Source organism: Eurosta solidaginis, chromosome 4 (assembly GCF_040869045.1).
Source record: "Eurosta solidaginis isolate ZX-2024a chromosome 4, ASM4086904v1, whole genome shotgun sequence".
NCBI classification, from domain to species: Eukaryota; Metazoa; Arthropoda; class Insecta; order Diptera; family Tephritidae; genus Eurosta; species Eurosta solidaginis.
Genome location: NC_090322.1, coordinates 273,339,892 through 273,365,583, shown reverse-complemented (window position 1 = coordinate 273,365,583; position 25,692 = coordinate 273,339,892). Strand labels below are relative to the sequence as shown.

The 25,692-nt window shown below is 36.6% G+C and overlaps 2 protein-coding genes across 3 annotated transcripts in view; one reads left to right on the top strand and one right to left on the bottom strand.

Moving 5' to 3' along the window:
* Positions 1–5,930: 5,930 nt before the first annotated feature.
* On the bottom strand, positions 5,931–9,188 carry LOC137249559 (nuclear exosome regulator NRDE2). Its single transcript, XM_067781188.1, has one exon. The coding sequence runs from the start codon at positions 9,091–9,093 to the stop codon at positions 6,136–6,138; it is 2,958 nt and encodes a 985-aa protein (XP_067637289.1). The 5' UTR covers positions 9,094–9,188; the 3' UTR covers positions 5,931–6,135.
* A 4,152-nt stretch (positions 9,189–13,340) lies between these two features.
* The window catches only part of Clic (chloride intracellular channel protein 5), a 52,636-nt gene continuing 40,284 nt past the window's right edge, over positions 13,341–25,692 (top strand). For both annotated transcript variants that reach the window (XM_067786236.1, XM_067786233.1), the window contains exon 1: positions 13,341–13,675. In XM_067786236.1, coding sequence (XP_067642337.1) covers positions 13,598–13,675 — 78 coding nt within the window. In that variant the 5' untranslated portion in view covers positions 13,341–13,597. The remainder of the gene's footprint in view (positions 13,676–25,692) is intronic.

Sequence of the window (25,692 nt, the reverse complement as noted above, 5' to 3'; positions counted from 1 at the left end):
TAAATTTTCTATATTCAAAGACCCTTTACTAAATTTACACTCTCTAAATAAGAAGACAAATAGAAAGAAACTGTTATTTTTCGTCAGCCAGTTGCCGAAGGTGTTACTTAGTTTTCGTATGAAATTTAAAAGTGTTAGTTTTTGTACTGGAGCTGATAGCCATAACAGCTACTGCTCTTTTTTGTTAGTCTTAAAATTAATTTTAAGCCTAAATATATAATAATATAGAATAATAATATATATATATATAATATATATAATAATAATAATAATAATAATTTTTTTTATGGCACGTCGATATTTCGAAGAAAAAAATATATTTTAGCCAAGATATGCCAATAATTTATTTACTCATTTTTTTAAATTTCGAAAGAAATCTCATTCAAAATATGCAAACAACGAAAAAATGGTAGATTAGGTTAGGTTGAACTGGCCGGTCAATAAAGACCTGATATTGGTTGAATGTATTCACAGTGTTACCGTTGTTACCAAACTTGATTCGACGACCAAAAGGAACATCCCCACTAAGTACCAGGACTTATGTATGTTATAAAATACCTCCTTCATCTTTTCGAATTCTAAATAATTTTTAGACCCTAGCTTAAAAGCTGCCCCGATATCTGAAAAATGTTAAATACTATTAAAAAGGTAAGCGGTTTAATAAATTTAGATTTTTACTGATAGCCTTACGGGAGTATTTAAATACGACATACAGCTCATTGTAGTGTACAAGAGCTGTATTTAAAAAATACTAAATAAGACTTTAAGACGCCTTCTGAATTGCCACATTGTCGCTAAAAGTTATTCAGTAAAGCAATTAAGAAATGGCCGAAATATGCAATTTTCCTTCCTTGTTTCAATTCCAAAAAGTTGTTCATACGCCTTGACAAACTACTGCCTTACAAATGCTTTAACAGCATTGTGTACAAAACTGTGGAGGCGTATTTCACATTAAATGTATTGGTTTTTCCAAGTATGAGCAAAGAGGATAAATATAATAAGAGCCGCCACTCGTTATTTTTTAGGCATTTACTCGATGTAAACTGTGAGGTAGTCGCTACTTTTGTTTTATGAGGGATATTTTTGAATTGCCTTCCATTTATCCATGCGGTGTTGTCACTTTATGCAAACGTGTTTTTTGGAAAGAGAATTAAATAATTAATTCAATACAGTCGGAAAAATAAACACAAATACCCCATGAAAATGTATAGAAGACATCATGGTTCAATTATGTACAGGTTGGCTCATCTCATCAGCTGATTTTATTTATGTCATTGCATGGTCGAAGGGATTGTCAAAAGGAGATGGCAAACTCAAAATGAAACCAACACATTGGCAACATTTTACTTACACATACAAAAACTGCTAAGTTTTATGTTTCCATTCGATACCATTCGCACCAACACCAATACACAGATTTTGACAATTTGAACAGACATATTTTGTTGCTTTACAGATGAGCCAACCTGTATATAGTTGAACCATGGAAGACATTTATAAACATCTCGCCCAAAAAAAAAGTAGCGACTACCTCACAGTTTACATCGAGTAAATGCCTAAAAAATAACGAGTGACGACTCTTATTATATTTATCTCTTTGGTATGAGACGGATGCCTTGTTAAAGCATTCAAACTTAAAATTTTTATGTGATGCATGCATTGATTACATTAATGGTGCGCATAATAATTACAAAGAGTTGATAAGTTTAATTAAAGATAATGAAAAAAAATGTGAAAGTATCGTGGAGGAAAAAATAAATAAAGTGAATGAAACTGTAAAGCAAATTAAAAAGATAATCACAGACCAAAATAAAGAGAGCCGGGTCGAAGTAAGAGCGACTTAAGCCCCCATTACTGATACTTAGCATAGACTTGACTTGACTTGGCGTAAACTTGGCAACTTAGCCACGATTATACTCCACTTGGCGCATAAAATCTGGCATCATAATCAGCGTTGAAATTTATTTTTAAATAAATGTCAATTTGTATGACAAAATGTCAAAATGAAATGGAAACAAACAAATGGCATCTCAAAATGTAAACGTCACTTAGAACTTACATAGAAAATCAAAATTCAACAGACTTCTAAGTCAAGTTAAGTTTTGAGTAATCAGTAACATGCAATGTTAATTTAACAGAACTGTAAGTGACAGTTCGCAAGCCAAGTCAAGTCTATGCTAAGTATCAGTAATGGAGCCTTCACGCAGACAAATTAAAAGGTGGAGTGGCGGGAAAAGCACCTGTCATTTTGAGCCAAAAGCAAATCAAGAAAGTGAAGTAACGAAGAAAGAAGTAAAAACAATAATTCAGCCATCAAAATTGAGTGTAGGTATGAGCGGAATAGCTAATAGACAAAACGGAGCAGTGGCAATACGATGCGAAATGGATGAAGCAAGAAAGATATTAGTTAACGATATTAAAGAAAAAGTGAGCGAAAAACATGATATCCAATTACCAAATATGAGAAAACCAAAAATTTTAATAAGTGGTCTGAGTGAAATGCTGGAAGGAGAGGTAATCGTAAACGCCATAAAAAGCAAAACAATTTGAAAGATAGCTATATGAAATGTTTAAAGATATATAAATCCCACAAAAATCCAGCGGTTCACAATGCATTACTGGAAATAGATGGACAGGGGTTCGAGAAGATCATGAGTTTAAAAAAAATAAACGTTGAATGGGATAGATGCAAAGTGTATGAGATTAATCATATTTTAAGATGTTTTAAGTGCTGGGGTTTTAATCAAAAAGCTGCAGTATGTAAAGAAAAGGAACAAATATGTGCCAAGTGTGGTGAAAAGGGCCATACGGATCGTCAGTGTACAAATAATGTGTTGAGATGTGTTAATTGTGTGAAGGCAAAACAAAGGTTTAATCTAAGTAGCTTGTGCATAAATCATGACTGCAGAGATACTTGTTGTCAATCGTTACAAAAAAAATTAAAAATTGAATCTGAAAGGATTCAGTATTAGCAATTAACGTCTAATATAAAATGTTTGTATTTGAACATTGGCGGTATCAGGGCGCATTTCAATCTACTCGCAGCCATCTCAGTTGAAGAGCAATTTGATTTTATTTGCGTAACTGAATCCCATCTTACAAATAACATACAAAACAATGAAATAAAACTCAGTGACTATTAATTAGTGAGATGTGATAGTATATCGAATCATACAGGAGGTGTATTTTTTATGTAAGCACGCAGTGGCAATTTGAAATGATAGAAGAAATTGCAATCGGAAAAAGTATATGGTGTCTAACTATAAAAGTAACACGTAAAAATACAAACAACCAAGGACTGTATAGATCGCCATACAGGCAAATCTGTCCAGAAAGGGTATTTTGTGACTTTCAACGAAAAAATAGATCAATTTAGTGATGTTGCTAGTGAAACGCTAATAATGGGTGATTTTAATATAGATTGGCTAGTAAACAGCGCATACAAGCAGCAAATTTTTCAAGCAGTCTCAGACAATGCGTTTACGCAAGTTGTTTCAGAACCAACAAGAGTTACGATTACTAGCGCTACATTGATTGATTACGTAGTGACTAATATGCCTGATGTTGAAGCTAAGGTGAACATGAACTATAAAATAAGTGACCACGAATCAATTGAGATAAATCTAAAAAACCGGCAAATTAACCGTGATAAAATAAAAATTACTGTTCAAAAATTCAAATTTGATAAGGATCTTTTGATAAGACAACTGCAAGATACAAATTTTGAAAATATTATGAGGAGCAATAGAGGTCTAAGCGACATGGCTAGTATTTTAAGTAATAAACTAAAAGAGTCCATTGATAAAATGATCACTACTAAAATGGTTACAAAAAAGAAAAAGTTTGATGGGTGGTTTGGGAACAATCTACGCAAAATGAAGCATACTAAAATACAATTATACAAGTTAGCCAGGTGGATCAATTCGTTTGCGGATTGGCAAAATTATAAAGATTATAGAAACTACTATACTAAGGAGCTCCAAAGTGCGCGAAACAAACATATATCTAATAAACTTGATACTTCAAAAGACCAAAAAGCAATGTGGAGAACAATAAAGCAACTCGTATTAAACGAAGAAAGAACTGAAATAGGCAAAATAATTGTGAAAGGCCATGAACTAAAAAATAAAGTGGAAATAGCTAATGAGCTTAATACATTTTTTATAGAAAGTGTTGAAGAGCTCAACAGAGATATTCCCCAAGTGTCATATACTAACTATGTTAAGCCATGTGGAACGCAATTTAAATTTAAAACATTGGACTTAAACGATCTCTTTAGCGTTATTAAAGTCATGAACAATAAAAAGATTACAACCGCGTCTCGACAAAAATTATACTGTGCGCCTTCGAAAAAATAGGAGCAACCCTCCTGAAAATTATTATTAATTCTCTAAAGAGTGGTGAATTTCCCAGCAACTGGAAAATGTCCATGGTGGTACCAGTGGAAAAAGTAAAAAACGCGGTGAATCCAGAAGAGTTTCGACCAATTAATATGTTAATGACCGAGAGTAAAATACGTGAGAAAGTGGTACACAAGCAATTGGAAGCCTATATGGAGAAGAATCAACTGATATCCCAAAACCAATCAGGATTCCGGCAGCGACATAGCTGTGAGACAGCGTTAAATTTAGTAATTTCTAACTGGAAATCAGAAATGAATGAGGGAAAATGCATAGCTGCTGTATTTCTGGACTTCAAGCAAGCATTCGAAACAATTGACAGGTGTATTTTGGTAGAGAAAATGAGAAGGTATGGAATTGATGGAGTCGAAAATCAGTGGTTCGAAAGCTACTTGAGTAACAGATGGCAACGCACGAAAGTCGCAGAAGGCGTCTCAGAGCCTGCACAAATAATACTAGGCGTACCACAAGGTGCAGTGCTTGGTACTCTTCTGTTCCTAATATATATTAATGATATGGAAAATATACTACAAGGAGTTGAAATCTGTCAATTTGCAGATGATACACTACTATATACTACCGGAAATTCATGTCAGGAGTGTATTGCTAGGTTGAACTATAACTTAAAATTTATCTATAACTATATTAGTATGAACAAGCTAAAACTCAACGTTAAAAAAACGAAAGCAATTGTAATCAACGGCGAATCGGAAGGTAATATTATAGTTAATGATGAAATAATAGATAAAGTTGACGAAATTAAATATCTAGGCATAGTCATCGACAAAAAAATCTCGAAAAAAATTAGATTTTTCCATAGAATTCGCAAAAATATACCTATCAACAGCGCAGTACATTTTGAATACTGTTCGACCATTTTATTCCTGGGATCCACACAGATGAAAAACAGGCTGCAAAAACTACAAAACAAAGGGATGCGGTGCATACTATTATGTAATAGGCTGACACCAATCACATATATGTTAGAAACTCTGAAATGGTTAAATATCAATCAAAGAACAATTATGAACGTACTTCTTTTTGTGTTTAAAATGAAATATCACCTACTACCAAAGTATTTAACGAGCCAAATAGCATATGTAGAAGATGTGCAACCCTACGGCTTAAGGAACAAGAATGATTTTAGAATTAAATTTTATAAATCCAATAAGGCACGAAATGTTTTAATGTATAAAGGCCTAAAACTTTTTAATGAATTGCCAAGCAATATAAAAAACGAAAGAAATATTAATGTATTCAAAAGACTGATAATATATCATATTAGAGAACATTATAGCTCATAATGAGCCAATTAGCTATTGCTAAGATTACCGATTTTGTACTACTAAACTGTACTTGAAAGTTTTAAATAGCTACGGCTAAATAAAGAAGCTAATAATAATAATAATAAATAATAAAACTCTTCAACCAATGATTGTTTCCGGATGAGACCACTAGACTAACTATAAAAATCAGGTAGACATGTATATCTGTTGTTTTGAAGTCTATGATTATATCTGGGAGTAATACTTTTAAAGTATTAATGAAAAGCAGCAAAAGTAGTCGCCTTTAATATCTATCTATCTAACTTACGAAAACATCAAAATATTAGAAAGCATTAAACATACTTAAATTATTTTTTTATTAATATTATATAACTCTAAAAATTAATACATACATATTTGTGTATTTACAATAACGAATTATAACTGAAACATAAAAAAATGTTAGTTTCTTAATTTCCACGGAGAATTTCAAGCTCCTCGGGAAGTGCGTATATACGTAATTGCTTTTCAATAATCAAATCCTGTAAATGTGTTAGCTCTTGTGGGACAAATGTCGCGCCATCTAAATACAAAGCCTTACTCCATGGACATTCGTCTAAAGCCGTTAAAAGACACCTTTTACTGATCTCAAAATCGGTACACTGATCCGATAAAAAACGTATGTATAGACGCCAAAATAATGAATTTCGCAATAAGGCTGTTTTCAATGTGCTTTGGGGCATATGACCATCATTAGCTAAACTCTTAAATATATGCAATATACGATTACGTACAATAAGTTCGCTACAACGTTTATCCCATTCAATAACCTGCGTTGCATCATTGGCAAACAATAACATATCTGCATTTGTTTGAATATATCTATAACGAGCTAAAACAATTAGAAATGTAACTGACAGTATTGTTGGTTGGACACTTAGGATTGCAGTGCGAGTACGAAACCAAGGCTCCGAGCTTAACATGCCACAATGTTGCAGTAGAAATAGGTTGCGAGGAAATTCATTTAATGCAACATACACTTTATTTCTTACCAATGTGTTGGGGACCACACAATTTGGACAAGCCATTTGTAATACAACAACATATAATTCCATAATTTGTTCGCGTAAAAAAATATGTCGATCATTATCTCTACGGAATATGTTGAGTAGTTTATCTAGATATTTGATTGCTTCCAATTTTTGTCCACTCAAACAATGAATTAGTATGCGCACTTTTAATAATGATACCAAATAGTCAGGTAGTAAATATTGTTCTAATATCATAATCTCAACATTTTTCTCGATTGTAATATGTTGCTCTAACTTATCGGATATCTTTTGAAGTGCCGCAAGCTTTTTTCCGGTGCCAATCACTGTCTTATTTCTTATGCTATCATCTAAAGCATACGCGGTAAGTATTTCTAATGCTTTGTCTTTTTTATTACAGCCGATAAGCATTTCTGCATATGTTACATAAGTGTAACATAGATCAGAGGTTTGCGTTTCTTCTGAAGAATGTGTGGTGATTACATTTTCAAATATATTTTGCGCTACATCCAATTCTTTGGGGTGTTCTAATATTTCATATTCGAAAATAGCAAATTCAGTATATAAAAGAAGAACATTACGATTTGGTAATTGTTTGAGTAAATTTTTAAAACGTTTACGTGCTGCTTTTACATAATCAGCAGTTAATTTTAAACTACAGCGTTCAAGTATCAATAATAAACGTTCAAAACGACACCAAAGTGCAATAAATAGTTCACGTTTCCTTTTATCTATATTTTCGTATGAGGCGGCACAATCAAGCAAAAACTGTTTTATGCAACGTACATAGATTTCATGTCCAATTGTATTACTTAAAAATGTTGGACTAACAGTCATTTCTTTAGCCAAAGTATATAAACCGAGTTGAAACTCGTTTTGCGATTTTTGTGAAATTGTAAAATTTCGTTGTAAACAAACTGCTAATATATCTTCAATTGCATCAGAATCGCCTATACGCTCCAAATGTGCGCTGAACTTTTCCGCCATGCCATCACATTGTATGAATGGTACTTTAAGCAATCTTAATATTAATAAAATTAAATAAAACGAGTTATCCCGTGATTTCAATGGATAGATGTAATGACAAATGTCTTCATTGAAAACAATACGCTGTGGATCATTGCATTTAGCCGACTCTGGACATGGTAAAAAGCTGAAACCTTGACGCAACTTTTCGATGCGTAGCCATATCTCATTCATAGGTAAACCCGACTGCAAGATAAGTTCCTCGTATTCAATCAATGTATTTTGATCAGATTCCACAGGTGTAAACGCTTGAAGATGATCGGTTGAAACGTTCAGTTCTAAAGCAAGCTTTAATAATGCAATGAATTGTTCATAAAGTCCTGCTTGACGAAGAAAAAGCGCGCAATTATTGAATAACCGCAGCATTATATTATCTGAATCGATATTGGTGACTACAGCTAAGGCTCCTTTTCTCATATCTTGGACATGATGCATTTTTGACATGCAACGCTCATATATACGCAATACGTCTGGTACCACGCAACGAGCCATTGAACCTTGGGTTGTCATTATTTGTGCAGTCCATAAGGTGTAACTGTAAGGATCTTTACTAAGTAAACGATCTAACATTTTTGTTACTTCAAATGAAGGATACGTTGCGTTTATTATATCAATATAGTGTTTATATAATTGTTCATTGCGAGGAAATCTATTTAATGCGCGATTAATTATATCCAATTTTTCTTCAGCCAATAAAAGCCGTGACCATTTGTATGGATTTTGATCTTGCAATGCTAGTAAATCTTGCCATATCTTTAGATCACAATGTAACTCTAGCGTTTTACGATTTAATTGGCCGAGACGCGCAGTATACTCATTTTCATCTAAAGCATCTATAGTATCATTGCTAACTTCACTTCTTAAATTTGCTAACTTTATTTGGTAGTACCGTTTTCCATGTTTATCTTTCTTATTATTATAACTACGTTGCGTTCCACCCAAGATGTCGCTAAATGAACGGCGATAGCGTGGACATGCAGGTTTATGTAAAGTGCGTACTGTGAGATAAAGTTGCACTTTAGTTTTATCTACATAATATTCTTCGCTACCATTAAATTCAACTGTAGGCAACGAAAGCTGCACTTCAGTCCTATTGCTTTCTTTATGCTTCTTTTTCTTCGTTTTATGTTTTTTCTTTTTGTGTGGTTTTGTATGTGGCTCCTCTACATTTTCAAGGCTGGTACTGCTAATCGATTCGAAAAATTCCATATTTCCTATATTTTTGATGTCATCGTTTTCTAACGGGAAGCTGTTGTTTGCCAGCCAACTAGACGTCGGTTCCTCACTATTTTCGGATTTTGTGTCTCTGCTGACATCCTTGTCAGCGAGCGAATAAGCCGGAAATAAGGACATTATCAGAATTCGCGCACTAAACTGGCAATAAACAAAAAATGTTTTTGTTTATATCTAACAAATCCAAACTAATCATAAAATTACAGTCAGCTGATCTTAATGTCCCTGCGCAGTGTGTTCAGTGAACTCCGATAGATTAAAGAAAAATATCGATAGGCAACGGCATGTGCCAGTCGTCTCTGTCACAAGCAGCGCTCTTATCACTGAAAAACGTGAAAAATGTGTAAGTGGTTCTATTTTCTTCCTTTTAAAGAGCTAATTAAACTTCCTTAACCCTAACGCCATAGTCGTAACCATACCCATATCCATAACCATCTCCAATGTGTGCCTTAACCTAAAAATCGTGAAAATTTCTTAAAAATGCAGAAAACACAAAACTCAAATATTTTTAGGTTATGGATATGGCAAGAAACCAAAATCAATTGGTTGGCTATGGTATTGTTATGGCGTTTGCGTTATGGTATGGCACCATTAATCGATTACATAGATTTCCATCCGGTAGGTTCGATAAGCTGTTTTAACTGGTTTTGGTTATAAGCAGCGGTGGGCACCACTACATTTACACGTTTACCAAATTGAGAATGTGTAGTAAACACGAACGCGTAGCGAGCACGAAAGAAAATCAAGTATTTATTTAGTTTGATTTAAGAGTTGTGCTTTTTCGTTCATTTCAGAGATTCGAATCTTTCGTTCTTTTTCTGATGAACGAACAAGTTGTTCATCTGTTCTTTTTTTTTCAAGCAAATTTGTTCACTGCTGCTCGCACCAGCGAAAAAAGCCAACAAGTATAGAGGGGGGTGTGTATGCAGCAATGCTTTGTGTAGGTATATTCAAATGTGTTATGAATAGATAAGTAAATATATATATGTATAATTAACTTCAAAAGAAGCTACAAATTTCGGAAAATCCAGGAAATTGAAAGAGTAGAGACACAAATTGTAAATATGAACTTTTCAAGTTTAATAAATGTAATAATTAGTTTCTTACAAAAGATGTTTTTCATAAATAGTCCATACATAATTGCTGTAGCAGTGCCACAAACACATGACCACACAAATCTTTATTGTAAGTGGCATCATCGACATTCGTGCTCACTGTGAATTTCAGCGTATGTGTGTATGAATTTACAATGTTCGCGAACGAGAAGAGAGAAAGAATAACTTTAGATAAAACGAACTAAAAGAACAAATAGAACCGAAATCGAAGATCTAGTTCACTTGTTCAGTTGAGAGACCCGGTCAATTGAACAAGTTCAGAACGAAACGACCTAACTCTATTTGATTTCAATGATTGAACGGTGAACACGTGTCACACGCACTCTTTGGTACTCTGTTTTAAGCGTGCGTGCAACACTTCCTCACTGTACGACCATCGAAATCAAACTAAAAGAGTTGTCGTTGATTTTGACGTAGTAGCCATTGTGCTCTCGCTTATTTATTTATTTATCATTAATCAAACACACAACCTTAGGTTAATTTACAGTGTTTGAGCTTACAACTAACTTAAAAATGACATTAAAAAATTAACTTGACAAGTGAATATGCTTAACAGGTTTGTTTAACAGAGAATAACAAGTCTGAGGATGTAATAAAATGCAAAGAAGAAGAATGTAAGAGAAAGTGCACATTGCCTTTTAATTAACGAAAATAGTTTATGAGCTCATTCTTGAAGCGCAGCGCATTTTGTATGGCTTTAAGTTTTTGGGGCAGAGCGTTCCAAAGGCGAACAGCGTAGACAAAAAATTGACGTTCAGTAACTAGGTAGTTGTACTTCATAGTAGTTAAGTTGAACGATCGAGGTGATTTGTTAAATTTAAGGCGGTCCATGAGATATTCAGTTTCGCGAGATGCGATGATCTTATGAAGCAGTGTTAGGCACTTTAATTGTAACAGGTTATCGAATTTAATAGAAAAAATCCGCTTGGCGAAAATGGAGATGTGCTCGTAACAACCAACACTATACACATATCTGACCATATTATTATAGAGGACATTTAGTTTACTACGACACAAGCTATTGCAATTGGCATAAAGTTCACATCCATACAATAAAGTGGGTAACAGATATGTTTTAGCTAACAGCAGTCGAATTTTAACTGGGGTAAAGTGTTGGGTAGTCCAAAGTGAGCGAAGCAAGCCATAAACCTTGCCTATTGCTCTATAAATGTGGTTATTGCCTGTCAAATTCCTATTAAAAATCATTCCAAGATTTGTTGCGGTGTTTACATATCCTACGACTGAGTTATTTAATTTTACTTTATTGAAACTATCAAGCGATATGATTTTCTTATAGATTACTATGCACTGTGATTTATTTGGATTTAAAAGTAGGCCATTATCACTTGCCCATTTGTTTACATGTTCTAAGTCAATGTTAAGATAACTAATACAACTATTAACAGATAAAAGAGGTCAACTGACATATAATTGCACATCGTATACATATATGGTCGCTTAGCAGGTGCTAAGCTCACGCCCACCCCGGGTTATAAGTCACCATTAATTGACCTTTATATCAGTCTGAAAGTAAGTGGAAAACGGCCTACTTCGCGACGACGATGAATTATATCTGCTTAAGCCATAATAAGTACGTCATAATTTTATCATTTATACAGTACTTTTTATACAGCCCACTAGCATGGTTGTTTCCAACCATAGATGAATGGATTTGCAACTCTTTGTTTCGAGAGAGCGCTGTCAAAATGCACATTTTTTATAACATTTATCAATGATGCCACTCAAACAAAAATTAATAGATCTGAAAATGGGGATTTTTGACATACATTTCGGCGATTATAGTTTCAATCATTTAATAAAATGATAGTCGTCAAATATTAATTTCTTTGAACTTATTTTACAATAATACGACTAGTTAGAGTTAAATATAAACAAATCTAAGTAAAACTAACATTTCGATTAAATTAATTAGTCAAATATTGTAACTGCATTTAACTCGCAGTGAAAACCATATATCCTTTTGAAATTTCAGTAAATCGGACCTATGATATAATAATTAACATTACTTAATGGATAGGGCTTATCCTACATGTCTGGCGTTCCAGGTTCTGTGATCAAGATGGACTGGTTGCATCGGGAGTTCATATTTACAAAACCTGCTTTTAGTGATAACTTTTGAATGGTAAATAATATTTACCCTCCGCCTTCGAACTAATAATACTTACACTAAAACAAGTATTTTTATCCTTTTTCCCATAATTTTTGAACGCTATTCTACAGTTATAGGTCAAACTAAAGTTTACCAAAATTTTTGGCACGTTTTTCGTTTTGGCTGGCACATTTTTTGTTCTGGCACCCGCTTCAGCTGGCGCGAGGGATTTATCTGTGATTGTTGCCAGCAACAACTAGAAGATAAAACCCTCGTGAGAGCGAAAATATGAGAGCATAAACAAAAGATTCGTATCAATCTGATCTATGTTTCCAACCCTTTTCCCAAAAGCATAGATCAGATTGATACGAATCTTTTGTTTATGCTCTCATATTTTCGCTCTCACGAGGGATTTATCTTCTAGTTGTTGCTGGCAACAATCACAGATAAATCCCTCGCGCCAGCTGAAGCGGGTGCCAGAACAAAAAATGTGCCAGCCAAAACGAAAAACGTGCCAAAAATTTTGGTAAACTTTAGTTTGACCTATAACTGTAGAATAGCGTTCAAAAATTATGGGAAAAAGGATAAAAATACTTGTTTTAGTGTAAGTATTATTAGTTCGAAGGCGGAGGGTAAATATTATTTACCATTCAAAAGTTATCACTAAAAGCAGGTTTTGTAAATATGAACTCCCGATGCAACCAGTCCATCTTGATCACAGAACCTGGAACGCCAGACATGTAGGATAAGCCCTATCCATTAAGTAATGTTAATTATTATATCATAGGTCCGATTTACTGAAATTTCAAAAGGATATATGGTTTTCACTGCGAGTTAAATGCAGTTACAATATTTGACTAATTAATTTAATCGAAATGTTAGTTTTACTTAGATTTGTTTATATTTAACTCTAACTAGTCGTATTATTGTAAAATAAGTTCAAAGAAATTAATATTTGACGACTATCATTTTATTAAATGATTGAAACTATAATCGCCGAAATGTATGTCAAAAATCCCCATTTTCAGATCTATTAATTTTTGTTTTGAGTGGCATCATTGATAAATGTTATAAAAAATGTGCATTTTGACAGCGCTCTCTCGAAACAAAGAGTTGCAAATCCATTCATCTATGCCCAAAAGTATTGTTGGACTGTCATGGTGAAGAGTTTTTAAGTTTCTTGAATATTATTGGAAAAGCTAAATAATTTTATATATTGAATCAGTTTTTGTTTCGTTTTTGTGGGTTTATCGAAAGGAGGAAAATTGTGCTCGCGAAGTCTCAAACAGCCAGACGCATTAACAAACGCAAACAAGTGTTGTATAGAGCAACATTTTCTTCAAGCTTCTGCTTACTTTTTGGCCTAATAAGTGAAATTAATACGTCACGCGATTCCAAGATGTCGGAAGTTGAGAACAACCAACAAACCAACGGAACGAGTAATGGAGATGTTCCCGAAATTGAACTGATCATTAAGGTAAGTGACACTGACACTTTTTGCGTGAGCACTTTGTTTTGGGGGAAATTGTTTCCTTAAATTTATTTCAGAAAATTTGCTGAAAATATATTTTGCTGCTTGTGTCTTTTGGATGGCGTGTTTTTGTATGCAAGATGATCTTTACAATAATTTGTATTCTCTAACTTTGGCAATTTCACGTTTGCCACTCTGCGGGCATACTTATGTACATTTATAATAAAGTTATGAATGTCGATTCTCCAGTTCCAGTTGTACTATGCGTGTATTTCTAAATAGGGTTTCCAATAAGTAATAGCGAATCTTCTCACTGAGTCTACCTCTTCTTCTACATGCTTACATGTTTTCGGTAAAAAAAGGCCGAACGCATTAGGTATTAACGATATGCCAAGTAACTTCATTCATTATAATATTTTTTATTTTTCCCTTATATTATTATTTTTTTTTCAAATTTATGGTGCTACCACGAGCGAAGTCGGCATGTGTGTGTACATATATTATCTATGATGCTAGCAAACAGGTTTCTCTTCGCTTAATAAAATGTCATATACCACAATTGCTGGCAGGCTGACTGGTTCATCTGGCGTTTGAATGTACCCACCTCGTGTATACATACAATTCCATAGCTACTGTTTCTGGATACATTACTAAGTCAAGCTTTTGTGAACTTTTATGTTTACTTAGCATTTGTGGCTTTTGTCAAAATATTTTAAGTAGGATTAATGATACGTCATCTATGTGACAGTTTTCTGTTCATATGACTAATTTCTACGTTTGAAATAAATGTTTAATACCTATATATCTTTAGATAAGCGAGCAAAATAAATTTGTAAATAGTGGGTGGGAGCATAGATATCTGAAAAAATTTTATTTCTACCCAGGGTCATCGTATGAGCCATACATACGCCTACATAGCTCCTAATACATACATACAAACATTCAGATCGAAAATTAGGAAATTTAAAATTTAAATTTCAAGTAATGCGTATCACAGAATTCCTGGACTAATATTTATACCCCCCAGCGGGTTAGGGGGTCAGAATATACCCGCGGTAGGTATGCCTGTCGTAACAGGCGACTAAAATATAAGATTCAAAGGGCTGTGTAGCGCAACCCTTCAGGCAATATATAGCTTCTCCAACCCAAATGTCAACCTCACCTATCCGCGGCGAATCCTGTTTCACTAACTGACGATGCTCTGGCGACCCCAAGCTCCTCATGGTACTTGGGGGGTGGGAAGGGAGGGATGGCCTGAAGGTTTAATGTGGCCACATAAATCGTCCCTGAGATGGTCGGGCTAGCACCTTAATGGTGCTGGGTTACCGGAGCGTACCGGATCTGTATCCGGCAAAGGCCCATCGCATCGATAACACCCCCAAAGCCTTCGGGGAGCACCTTATCGCTACAACAACAACAATAACAACTATTATTTATACATGTAGTAAATTAATGTATAGCTCCACTGATAATGGCAAATATCTGCTACCATGGGTATAAATGTGGGCTAATCAGTTTTTGCTTCTTTGAACCACATTCTATTTTTTTTTTCAATTGATTGCATTATAGATGGAGAGTGCGATAAACCTAAAAAAATGGCTTATTTCAATTGGCTTTAATAATAATAAGCAAGAGATACAGAGAGAGTTTCTTTTTTAGATAGTGGCGTCCTACTTTAAATTGTTTTCCTCTTGTTTTATGCCGATCCTTAACGGAATCTGCCTTGAAACTTACATAATTCTTTATAATAAGAAATGTATTATCTTTAAGTGTTGCCGTAACCATGTAACAAATGGCAATAAAAAGTTAATATTATTTCGGTAACGTTTTACAAGACGATGCCCCACCAAAATTATCAAAGGTGGTATCAAAAGACGCGTCTCCACCTCCGTTTTTAGAATCCGCAACCGAAAATTAAAATTTGTATTTCTCTCAAAAGATATAAGCAAAAAATCGGTTCAACTTTTCACGTGGTTGTTGTTTTTTTGTTGTACACACACACACTAATGCAGAAAGGTGTTCTGTGCAAAAAAAACTGTGGATCGGGCCCCATATTTCGGATTCTCGGGTCATTTTACGGTTTTTTGTAAATAACTTTCGACAGAAATAAAATTTTTGATTCTTAAAACGGAGGTTGAGACGCGTTTTTTGATACCACATTTAATAATTTTTGATAAAAATTAGGTGGTGCACCGTCTTGCATTTTCAAATTTTTCGTTGTTGCCAAGGCGAATTCATTACCAGGTGTCAAGGTGAATCCATACCAGGTGGTGGCAAAGCGAATTCAACCAATTCGCCTTACAGAAGAATGTCAAGTCAAAAGGAAATTTTCATTGATTCCGATTAACTGACATGTTGTAGTACAAGGCGTTGTATGGAAAATAATCAAGAAGAAGCAGTAAGCTGTTGGCAAAGCAACACCTGGTACTGAATTCGCCTTGGGTTGGCTCAACTCATCAGCTGATTTTATTTTTTTCATTTCACTCGAGTAGGGATTGTCAAAAGGAGATGGCAAACTCTAAATGAAACCATGGCGGAATGATACAAGGTGGCAGCATGGTGACATACCTACATCCATAAATAAGAATTCCATGTACTTTGTTTTTGTAAATTCGATGGACAAATGTCAAAATCGTACTGCGCCGGAAGTTGATGTATTAAATCAAATAAAAAAAGGTTATAATCAGCTGTTCGATGCGGCCACCTTGTATCGTTCCGCCATGAATGAAACCAACACATTGACAACATTTTCTTTCAACGTACAAAGCTGCTAAGTTTTATGTTTTTATTCCATTCGGCTAACACCAACACGCAGATTTTGACAATCTGAACAAAGGTATTGTTGGTGCTGTAGAAATAAGCCAACCATATAGTTGAGCCATGTATATCACATAAAACGAATAGGACACCTTGTGAACCGCCTCAATAATATACAAAAACAGGAAAAAACAAACGATTTTTTTTGCGCAAAATTTAATAGGTATGGGTTTTAAAAAAAAACAAAGCATATATATTTTTTGTTTTCTTTATTGATAGCGTTACGTACATATAGTATAATACATATCCATTATCAAGAAAAATTACATTTGTGTGTGAGAATCTAGCAGAGCTGTGCAGTAATAAATATATTTGGTAATGGTAATTGGTTAATTACAAGTACATATTTGGTAATTAAAAAATTCAATTATCAAGTACATTTACTTTTTACTGGTACTTGGTAATGAATACATCTTTTTTCAATTCTTGATCAATTACTTTCAATTATTTTCAAATATCTAAAAAATGGAGACAAGGAATTCTGATGATTTCGAGATGCACAGTCAGAAAATAATACTTCCTAAAATGGTTTTCAAATTAGCATATTTTATTTTATTGTCTTGGTTTAAAAAATAAATTTTTTACTGAATTAAAAACTAATTTTCAGCCGCTTTACAGATACACAATAAGTAACTAATGAAAATTGAATATCCAAGAGGCCGCATGTAAATTTTATGAAAGCTCTCCCCAAACTACAGTACTTTTTCACATTTCTCATGCCTCTTGTCCTATAAAGAGGTGCTGGTTGCGAGTGTCCCACGACTCAGCGGATTCACATCGAAATTCTCCTCAGTCTGTACCAATGTTCAGCCTTTCTGAAACAGCTTAATTTTTCTTATAATTGTGTGCACACAACGAAAGTCTGGGTTCATGTCCCGGGAAAATTAAAGAGTAGCGCGTCCAAATGTGGAGAGATCGGCCTAAATCGCCTCGGAGTAACATTGCGCCTATTTATTTATTCTGAAAAATAAAATGGCTGCTATTAAACAAAAAAAGAGTTTCTTAAGCTTCTAATATGGTGTACTATTCTTGCTATTTGACAATGAAAAGTTTTTTTTATACAAAAAATTTAAAATAATTGCAAATGCGAGTATTGAATAACAAGTACCAAAAAAATACTCGGTAATTGGTTTTTTCAATTAGTGAGTATTTGTAATGGTAATGGTAATTGTACTTGATTCTACTAGCTCTGGAATCTGGAGCTTACAAGCTTATCAAAGATCGATAAAAAAAATTTATAATAAAAGCACATACCTGAATACTGATTCGGAAATCCTATTGACAAGACTACGAGTTTTTTCGTTGAATATAAGAAGTGATAGTTTGAGATTAAGATGAACAAGTAAATGGATAGGATAACAACTTTCAACTTTTTTCGTCATGGGTGGAATACAGCTAATACTGTTCCATCTATTAATAACAATCGGACAATTCACAAGGTCTTTTATTCGCCGTAGGTGGCATGCTTTAATCAAATTTTATATTGGAAACCATGGAAACAATTCAAGTCTTAAAATTTTACATGCATCTTGTGAATCGCCCAAATATTATTTATTTATAAAGATGAGTTAGGGTAGTTATTTATCTTATTAATCACTCGAGCTGTAAATCGCAAGTTGTTTGACAGCTTTTTCAAAACAAGATATTTCATCCTAATTGAAATTGTCAAATCAGCACATTTTAAGACTATTAAAAGATAATATTAAAGATACAATTTAATGCTTTTAGGTTGATTGGAGGTTTTGCAACATTAAAATCCACAGTTTATCCGGTTTTATAAAAGAAATTATTTCCGCACCAAGGTTCACTTTCCCATGGAACCTCCCACTTGCAATGTGTCTCTATATGACACAAACCATATTTTTTTGTGTAATATGGAAGCAAACCCTCTTTATGGTCATATCATGCTAAACATTTTTTCTCGGAGTTGTGACTTCAGGTGATCATCATTTCGTTATTTTAAAAAGTTTCGGAAATAACAAGCAAATGTGGGCCGGAGTACCTACTTGCTTTTACAAATAGGGTACCATTTGGAGGTGAGATAATTGTTTACTTGCGGTTAAGGGAAGATAAAAAAGTGAAATTTGATTCGAAATATTTGAAATAAGCTGAATAAAATAATAAAAAGGTGTGTGAAGATATTTGTTGCGGACAGTTACATGTTTGCATGGGCATGCGCTCTTTCATGTTGTAGTTTAAACATGCATACATACAAATGCACATACATATGCGCTTCCCAAGGCATGTACCGGGGCGACTCGGCATTTTTCCCGACCAAGGATTGTCATTTCAGTGTGACCCCATCTAATTTGTTTCGTCCCTCCCACGAATTGTCATCCTCCCAGCAGCTCCTTGCAGCAGGACTGCTCCATATTCTCTTACTCCGGGAAGGCATCGAATCCAATCCGGGTCCGTCTCCTGACCCCGGTCCTGAGAAATGGTTTTGCTGCATCTGCCGGAAAAGAATCTTTTTAGGACGGTCATACTCTGTTCAGTGTGTCTCGTGCAAGGGATGGTTGCATCGGACAGGTTGTTCTGGGCTTGATCCCAAAACCCGACGTCCACGTAACTTTTATAAATCTTTTGTGGCTCCTTGCTGTTCACGCCCAAGGGCGTCCCGTAGTCTACGTCTAAGCCCATCAATGCCCATCAGGATCTATGTCATTCAAACTTGCGGGCGGACAATAGGGGTGAGATTTTGGCGGATCAAATAGAAGAAACGACGTTCTGCACAATAAACGGAGACGACCCCACACGTATGGCAGGAAGCTGCCACAGCTCGCCAGATATCTCAATCGTGAGCGCAGAACTCGTAAACTGCGTCAACTGGCAGCCGATGGTAACATTGGCATCCGACCACCTGCCCATACTTATTTCGCTTGAGCGTAACGCCGACTTCATCGTCACTGAAAAACGCACTTTCATAAACTTCAAAAAAGGAAAGTGGGAAGAATATAAATCCTTTACAGACAGCCGCCTAGCTGCCCTCCCTATCCCGACTGATGCCCGCCAAGGGGAGCGTGCCTTCCGTAAGGTCATTAAATCCGCCTCGGCACATTTCATTCCCGCCGGGAGAATTCCCGAAATCCGGCCCCACTTCCCGACGGAGGCCGCAAACTTAGCGGGAGAACGTGACCTTATAAGACAGCTTGACCCAGGCGACCCCCAAATAAGGGATATAAACCAACGCATCAGATTGCTTGTAGATGAACACAAGCGGGCGAAATGGGAGGAGCACCTAAGAGGTTGTAACCTCTCTACCGGTGTGGGTAAACTTTGGTCCACCGTAAAGTCCCTATCGAATCCGACTAAGCACAAAGACAAAGTTTGCATCGCCTTTGGCGACAAAGTGCTGTCGGACGCGAAAAAATGCGCGAGCGCTTTCTGCCAACAATATATAATGCATCCTACGGTCGACAAAGATAGATGGAGAGCCAATAGATGCGCACATAAACACAAATTCAGCGCGTCACCAATCACCATCACCGCTAAAGAGGTTGAGGACGCCATTGGTCTTGCTAAACCATCCAAAGCTGTGGGCCCAGACGGCATAGCCATGCCGATGCTTAAAAACTTAGGGAAAGAGGGGTTCAAATATTTAGCACATGTCTTCAATCTGTCTCTTTCCACCTTTGTCATACCTGAGAAATGGAAAATGGCTAAGGTGGTCCCGCTACTGAAGCCTGGGAAACCAGCTAACATAGGTGAGTCGTATCGTCCGATATCTCTCCTATCGCCAGTGGCAAAGACGCTTGAAGCCATTCTGCTCCCTTATTTCCAAGCAAATTTGCAGCTAGCCCCTCATCAGCATGGCTTCAGAAAACTCCATAGCACTACCACCGCGCTGAATGCCATTAGCACCCAGATAAATTGCGGTTTAAATCAATGCCCCCACCATAGAACAATACTCGTAGCGCTAGACCTATCAAAAGCTTTTGATACGGTCAACCATGGCTCGTTACTGCAGGACCTGAAGGTTTAATGTGGCCACATAAATCGTTCCCGAGATGGTCGGGCTAGCACCTTAATGGTGCTATGGTACCGGAGCGTACCGGATTTGTATCCGGCAAAGGACCATCACATCGATAACACTCCCCAAAGCCTTCGGGGAGCAACCTTATCGCTACAACAACAACAACAACAACAACTGCAGGACCTGGAAGGGTCTACCCTTCCCCCATGTCTTAAAAGGTGGACCGCAAATTATCTGGGTGGTCGGCAGGCATCGGTGCAATTTAGAAACGAAACATCAAAACCAAGGAGAATTAAACAGGGGGTGCCACAGGGTGGTGTCCTATCCCCACTTTTGTTTAATTTCTACATATCTAAGCTACCTTCACCACCGGAAGGAGTCACAATCGTTTCCTACGCCGATGACTGCACAATAATGGCCACAGGCCCAGGCCGAAAGATCGATGCGCTATGCAATAAAATAAACGGCTACCTCCCTGATCTCTCCAGTTTTTTCGCCTCGCGAACCGTGGCATTATCACCGACTAAATCTTCCGCGACCTTATTTACAACATGGACGCCCCAAATGTCGACCATTTTGAACATCCACGTCGATGGCACTACGCTACCGACTGTCCGACACCCCAAAATCTTGGGTGTGACGTTTGATCAGGATCTACATTTTGGTGAGCACGCAGCCGCAATTGTTCCGAGAATTCAGAGCCGTAACAAAATCCTCAAATCCCTCGCTGGCAGTACTTGGGGAAAAGATAAAGAAACGCTCATGACTACATACAAAGCAATTAGCCAGCCGATTACGTGCTACGCGTCACCCATATGGTCGCCAAGTTTAAAAATCAACCACTGGAAGAAACTACAGGCCTGCCAAAATACTGCTCTCAGAATCGCCACGGGCTGTCTTCTTATGTCCCCAGAACACCATCTGCATAATGAGGCGAGAATACTCCCCATCAGGGAGAGAAATGAGATGCTGACCAAACAGTTCCTGTTGAATACCCAGAAACCTGGACATCCCAACAGACATCTGATTGATGAACCAGCACCGCCTAGGGGCTTAAGGAGTCATCTCCGTAAGCATTTTGAGGAAATACGGCACCTGAGAACCCAGCCGTATGAAGTGGAAAAACACAAACAGGTCCATGGTGAACTCCATAAACAGGCATCGGACCTTTATGCCGGGAATTTCCCGGTGAATCCAGTACTTAACGAAAATTATCCAAAACTTGCGGAAGAGGAACGCATACTCCCCAGGGAAACGCGTGTCACTCTTGCTCAACTTCGTTCTGGATACTGTAACAGGTTAAACTCTTACCTATCCAGAATCAACCCCGACATACAAAATGTATGCCCCGCTTGCAATGTGCCCCACATGACACCAACCATCTCTTCAATTGTAATGTGGAACCAACGCCTCTAACACCCCTTTCCTTATGGTCCACCCCTGTTGAAACGGCAAGTTTCCTTGGACTCCCGTTAGAAGATATTGATGACAATTTGTGATCGGTCGCGGCTATTAGGTGGGGCGAGCATTGCTACAACAACAACAACAACAACACATACATATGTGCATGCACAGGCACTGAAATTATTGCCTGAAATCAATGGCGAGCTTTAATGATTTATTTTTATACCTTTCATGAAAATGATATGATATATTAAGTTTATCACGAATCTCAAAATTATAAGTCCTTTAAGGGGAAGAGATAGACCCACCAATAATTATACCGAAATTATCAGGATGATGAGCTGAATTGATTTAGCCATGTCTGTCTGTTTGAACGCAAACCAGTATCTCACTTTTTGAGATATCGTGTAGAACGTCGAGTCGCAACATATATGTATGTATATTCTGTGCTGGCAAAAGGTGGTAGGGACTGCCGCTCGCGCCCGACGGAGCTCATATGAGCTGGTGGCACCGTGGGGCGCGCGCATCAGCGGGAACTTTTTTGGGCTTGCTGGGCAGCGGGCTGCTAGAGGGTAGTGGGGGGGGGGGGGCGCTATTGCGCACACTACGGGACGCCCTCGGGCTTGACCAGCAAGGAGCCACAAAAGATTTGTAAACGTTACGAGGACGTCGGGCTTTGAGGTCTAGCCCAGAACATCCGTCCGGTGCAACCATCCCTTACACGTGACACACTGACAAGAGTGTGACTGTCCTAAAAAGATTATTTTCCGGCAAACGCAGCAAAACAATTTCTCTGGACCGGGATCAAGTACAGGTCCTGGATTGGGTTCGATACCTACCCGGAGCAGTAGAATATTGCGCAGTTCCGCTGCAAAGATCTGCTGGGAGGATGACAATTTGTGGGAGAGACGCAAGATATTAAATGGTGTTACACTGAAATAACAGCCCTTGGTCGGGAAAAATCCCTAGTCGCTCCGGTACATAGAACCGTCTGCCTTGGGAAGCGTAATTTCTTCCGCTTTTTAACCGCTAAAAGCTTCAAATTTTTCCAGATGCTCACAAATATGGCATATACTATTGATATTTTTTAAGAGCTGCGTACTGCATAAGAAAATTAGACAAAAGAAATTTTTCTTAAGCATTTCTTGAGTGTAATTTATATGGATTTTTTGGTTTTCTTTCTCTTAAAAGTGATATACATACATACATGAAAGTCATAAGACCTATGGCATTGCCGAGGACAGTCCCGTCGTTTTTTTTATACCTTTCATGAAAATGAAATGATATATTAAGTTTGTCACGAATCTCAAAATTGTAAGTCCTTAAAGGAAAATAGATAGACCCACCAATAACTATACCGAAATGATCAGGATAAAGAAGCTCTGTGAAGTTGGCACCTCCATTTGCGAGTTATTAAAAAAACCAAATGTCATTCGTTGGCCATTGTTTTGACAGACAAACATGGACAAACATGGACAAACGATGAGCAAACGGCGGTCATACGATTTAGCACAATGAAGCGAAAAAAAATGTCGGGGTTTTTTCGAAAAAAAAAAATATATTTTGTTATAACTTGTTAACAAAAGGTGGACAAAGGAAAATTTTTCCTGGACAAACATGGACAAACGATGGGCAAACGACGGACATACGATTTAGCACAATGAAGCGAAAAAAAAATTTGGGGGTTTTTTCGAAAAAAAAAATTTTTTTTGTTATAACCTTTTTAACAAAGGGTGGGCAAACGAAAATTTTTCCTGGACAAACGTGGACAAAGGAATGAGATGGCTTTTTTAATTACTCGCACATGTAGGTGCCAACTTCCCAGAGCTGGATGAAGAGCTAGTTGATTTAGCCGTGTCCGTCTGTTTGTTTGTATGCAAACTGGTCCCTCAGTTTTTCAGATACCTTGATAAAATTTGGTAAGCGGGTATATTTACATAAAATAAATAAATTTAAGGCGCGTTAACCTCCGCAGAGATCTAAGGCCGAGCTTCTCTTCCAATTTGCGTCGTGCTCCTCTTGATTTTCCCTACAAATTGGCCGGACTGAACCTACGTGTTTATGCCGACTCCGAACGGCATCTGCAAGGCTTCACTGAGAGCTTTTCATGGCAGAAATACACTCGGAGCGCTTGCCAAACACTGCCGAGGGGCGACCCCGCTTAGAAAAATTTCCTTCTAATTGAAAAACCTTATTTCTAAAATTTTGATGTTGCTTTGCCCGTGGTGCGAACCCAGGGCATACGGTGTGGTAGACGGAGCACGCTACCATCACACCACGGTGGCCGCCATATATATTTGCATAGGTGTCCGATTATACATTTGTCGGAACCGGCAAGATCAGAGCGCTATGGTGTATATATCCCATACAACCGATTTTTCGGAAAAGAGGATTTTTGTCATATTTTCCTCAATTTATCAGTTTGAAGCTTCAAACTTCACCATATGCTTTCACACATTGCACATATTGTTGTCTGAGAGAATTGTATAGATCGGTGGTATATACATATGTGGCAGCCTTGCCACTACTCATATGTAAAATGTATTAGCTTTCCAGTCTCTCAGAGCGACTAGTTATCCCGCTAAACCAGCGATGGACAAAACGGCTCGTATGAAAATAGAGCTGCCACCGCCCTTAGTATGTTCAAATTATTAAGCGTTTTAGGATAAACTAGCCTTTACCGGCGGCTTCGCTCGCACTAAAGGCCACAAATTCACAACCCGAATTGAATTTTCAGTTGTAATTTTAAAAGCTCCTTTATGATTCAAATCATAAACAAAGCAAGTTTTAAAATGAGAAAAATGGTCGCCGTAAATTAAACACACACCCAACACATGCTCCAACAAAGCAGTGTGGATTTAACGATATATGTATGTATTTGAGCTGAAGAAATTTGAAAGTTCCTTCATAATTTGAAATTTATAAATGAAAGCAGTTAGGTTTGTAATAAAACTGGTAAAATTAGTCGATGTTTATACGACTGGTACCTTTTTTTACTTTTAAACTGATACATTTCTATCTAGGCTCACGGCAACACTGCCACCAAGTCTGAAAAGGGTTTCGTTTTCCCACGATTGTATACGAAACGTGTATTAGTACGTTTTTCTGCTACTACTTCCTCTAATGTGACTATTTTAAAAATACTTTTTTAAATACTTTTATGTATATATTGCAAAATGAATCAGCTTGCATATAATTAAATGTATGTGAAGAAGAAATGAATGTCAATAATACACTGCTTAAAAATGTATGTTTTTGTTTTCGTACTATTGCAACACAGTTTGGGAACTGGTTTTCGAGGTTGAGAGAGAATATTTTCATTTCAGTTTTTTAGTGTTTCCGCAACCTTCTTGCGATGAATATCGTTTGAGACGAGGCGTACGATATTTCTAATGTATTTTTTTACTCCCCTAACACCCCAAAACCATTCTTGAAAGGTGTGAAGTGTTCGGCACAGCCGAAGACAGTCCCGTACTTACTTGTTTTAATTAAATTTTTGATAGGTTTGCTTAAAAACGTTGCTAATGCTATATTTAATTCTAAATGCTCATATGAATAGAAAATAAAAATGAACACTGTATTTAAAACAGAAAATACGTCGCAGAAAACTCACATCCCAATAACAGGCCCAATATCATTTTATCGATCGGTGCCTGATTTTGTAAATGTTAAAGGCCACGGCACAATGAAATTTTTCATATAGGTGCGTTTAACACAAGCTTATGCATTCCAATAACATCGCCACAATCAACCAATGTTGCGTTTGTAAATATAAAGGAACTTCAGATTTGGCAAATGAAGTTTATTCGCCTTGCCCATTCACATACAA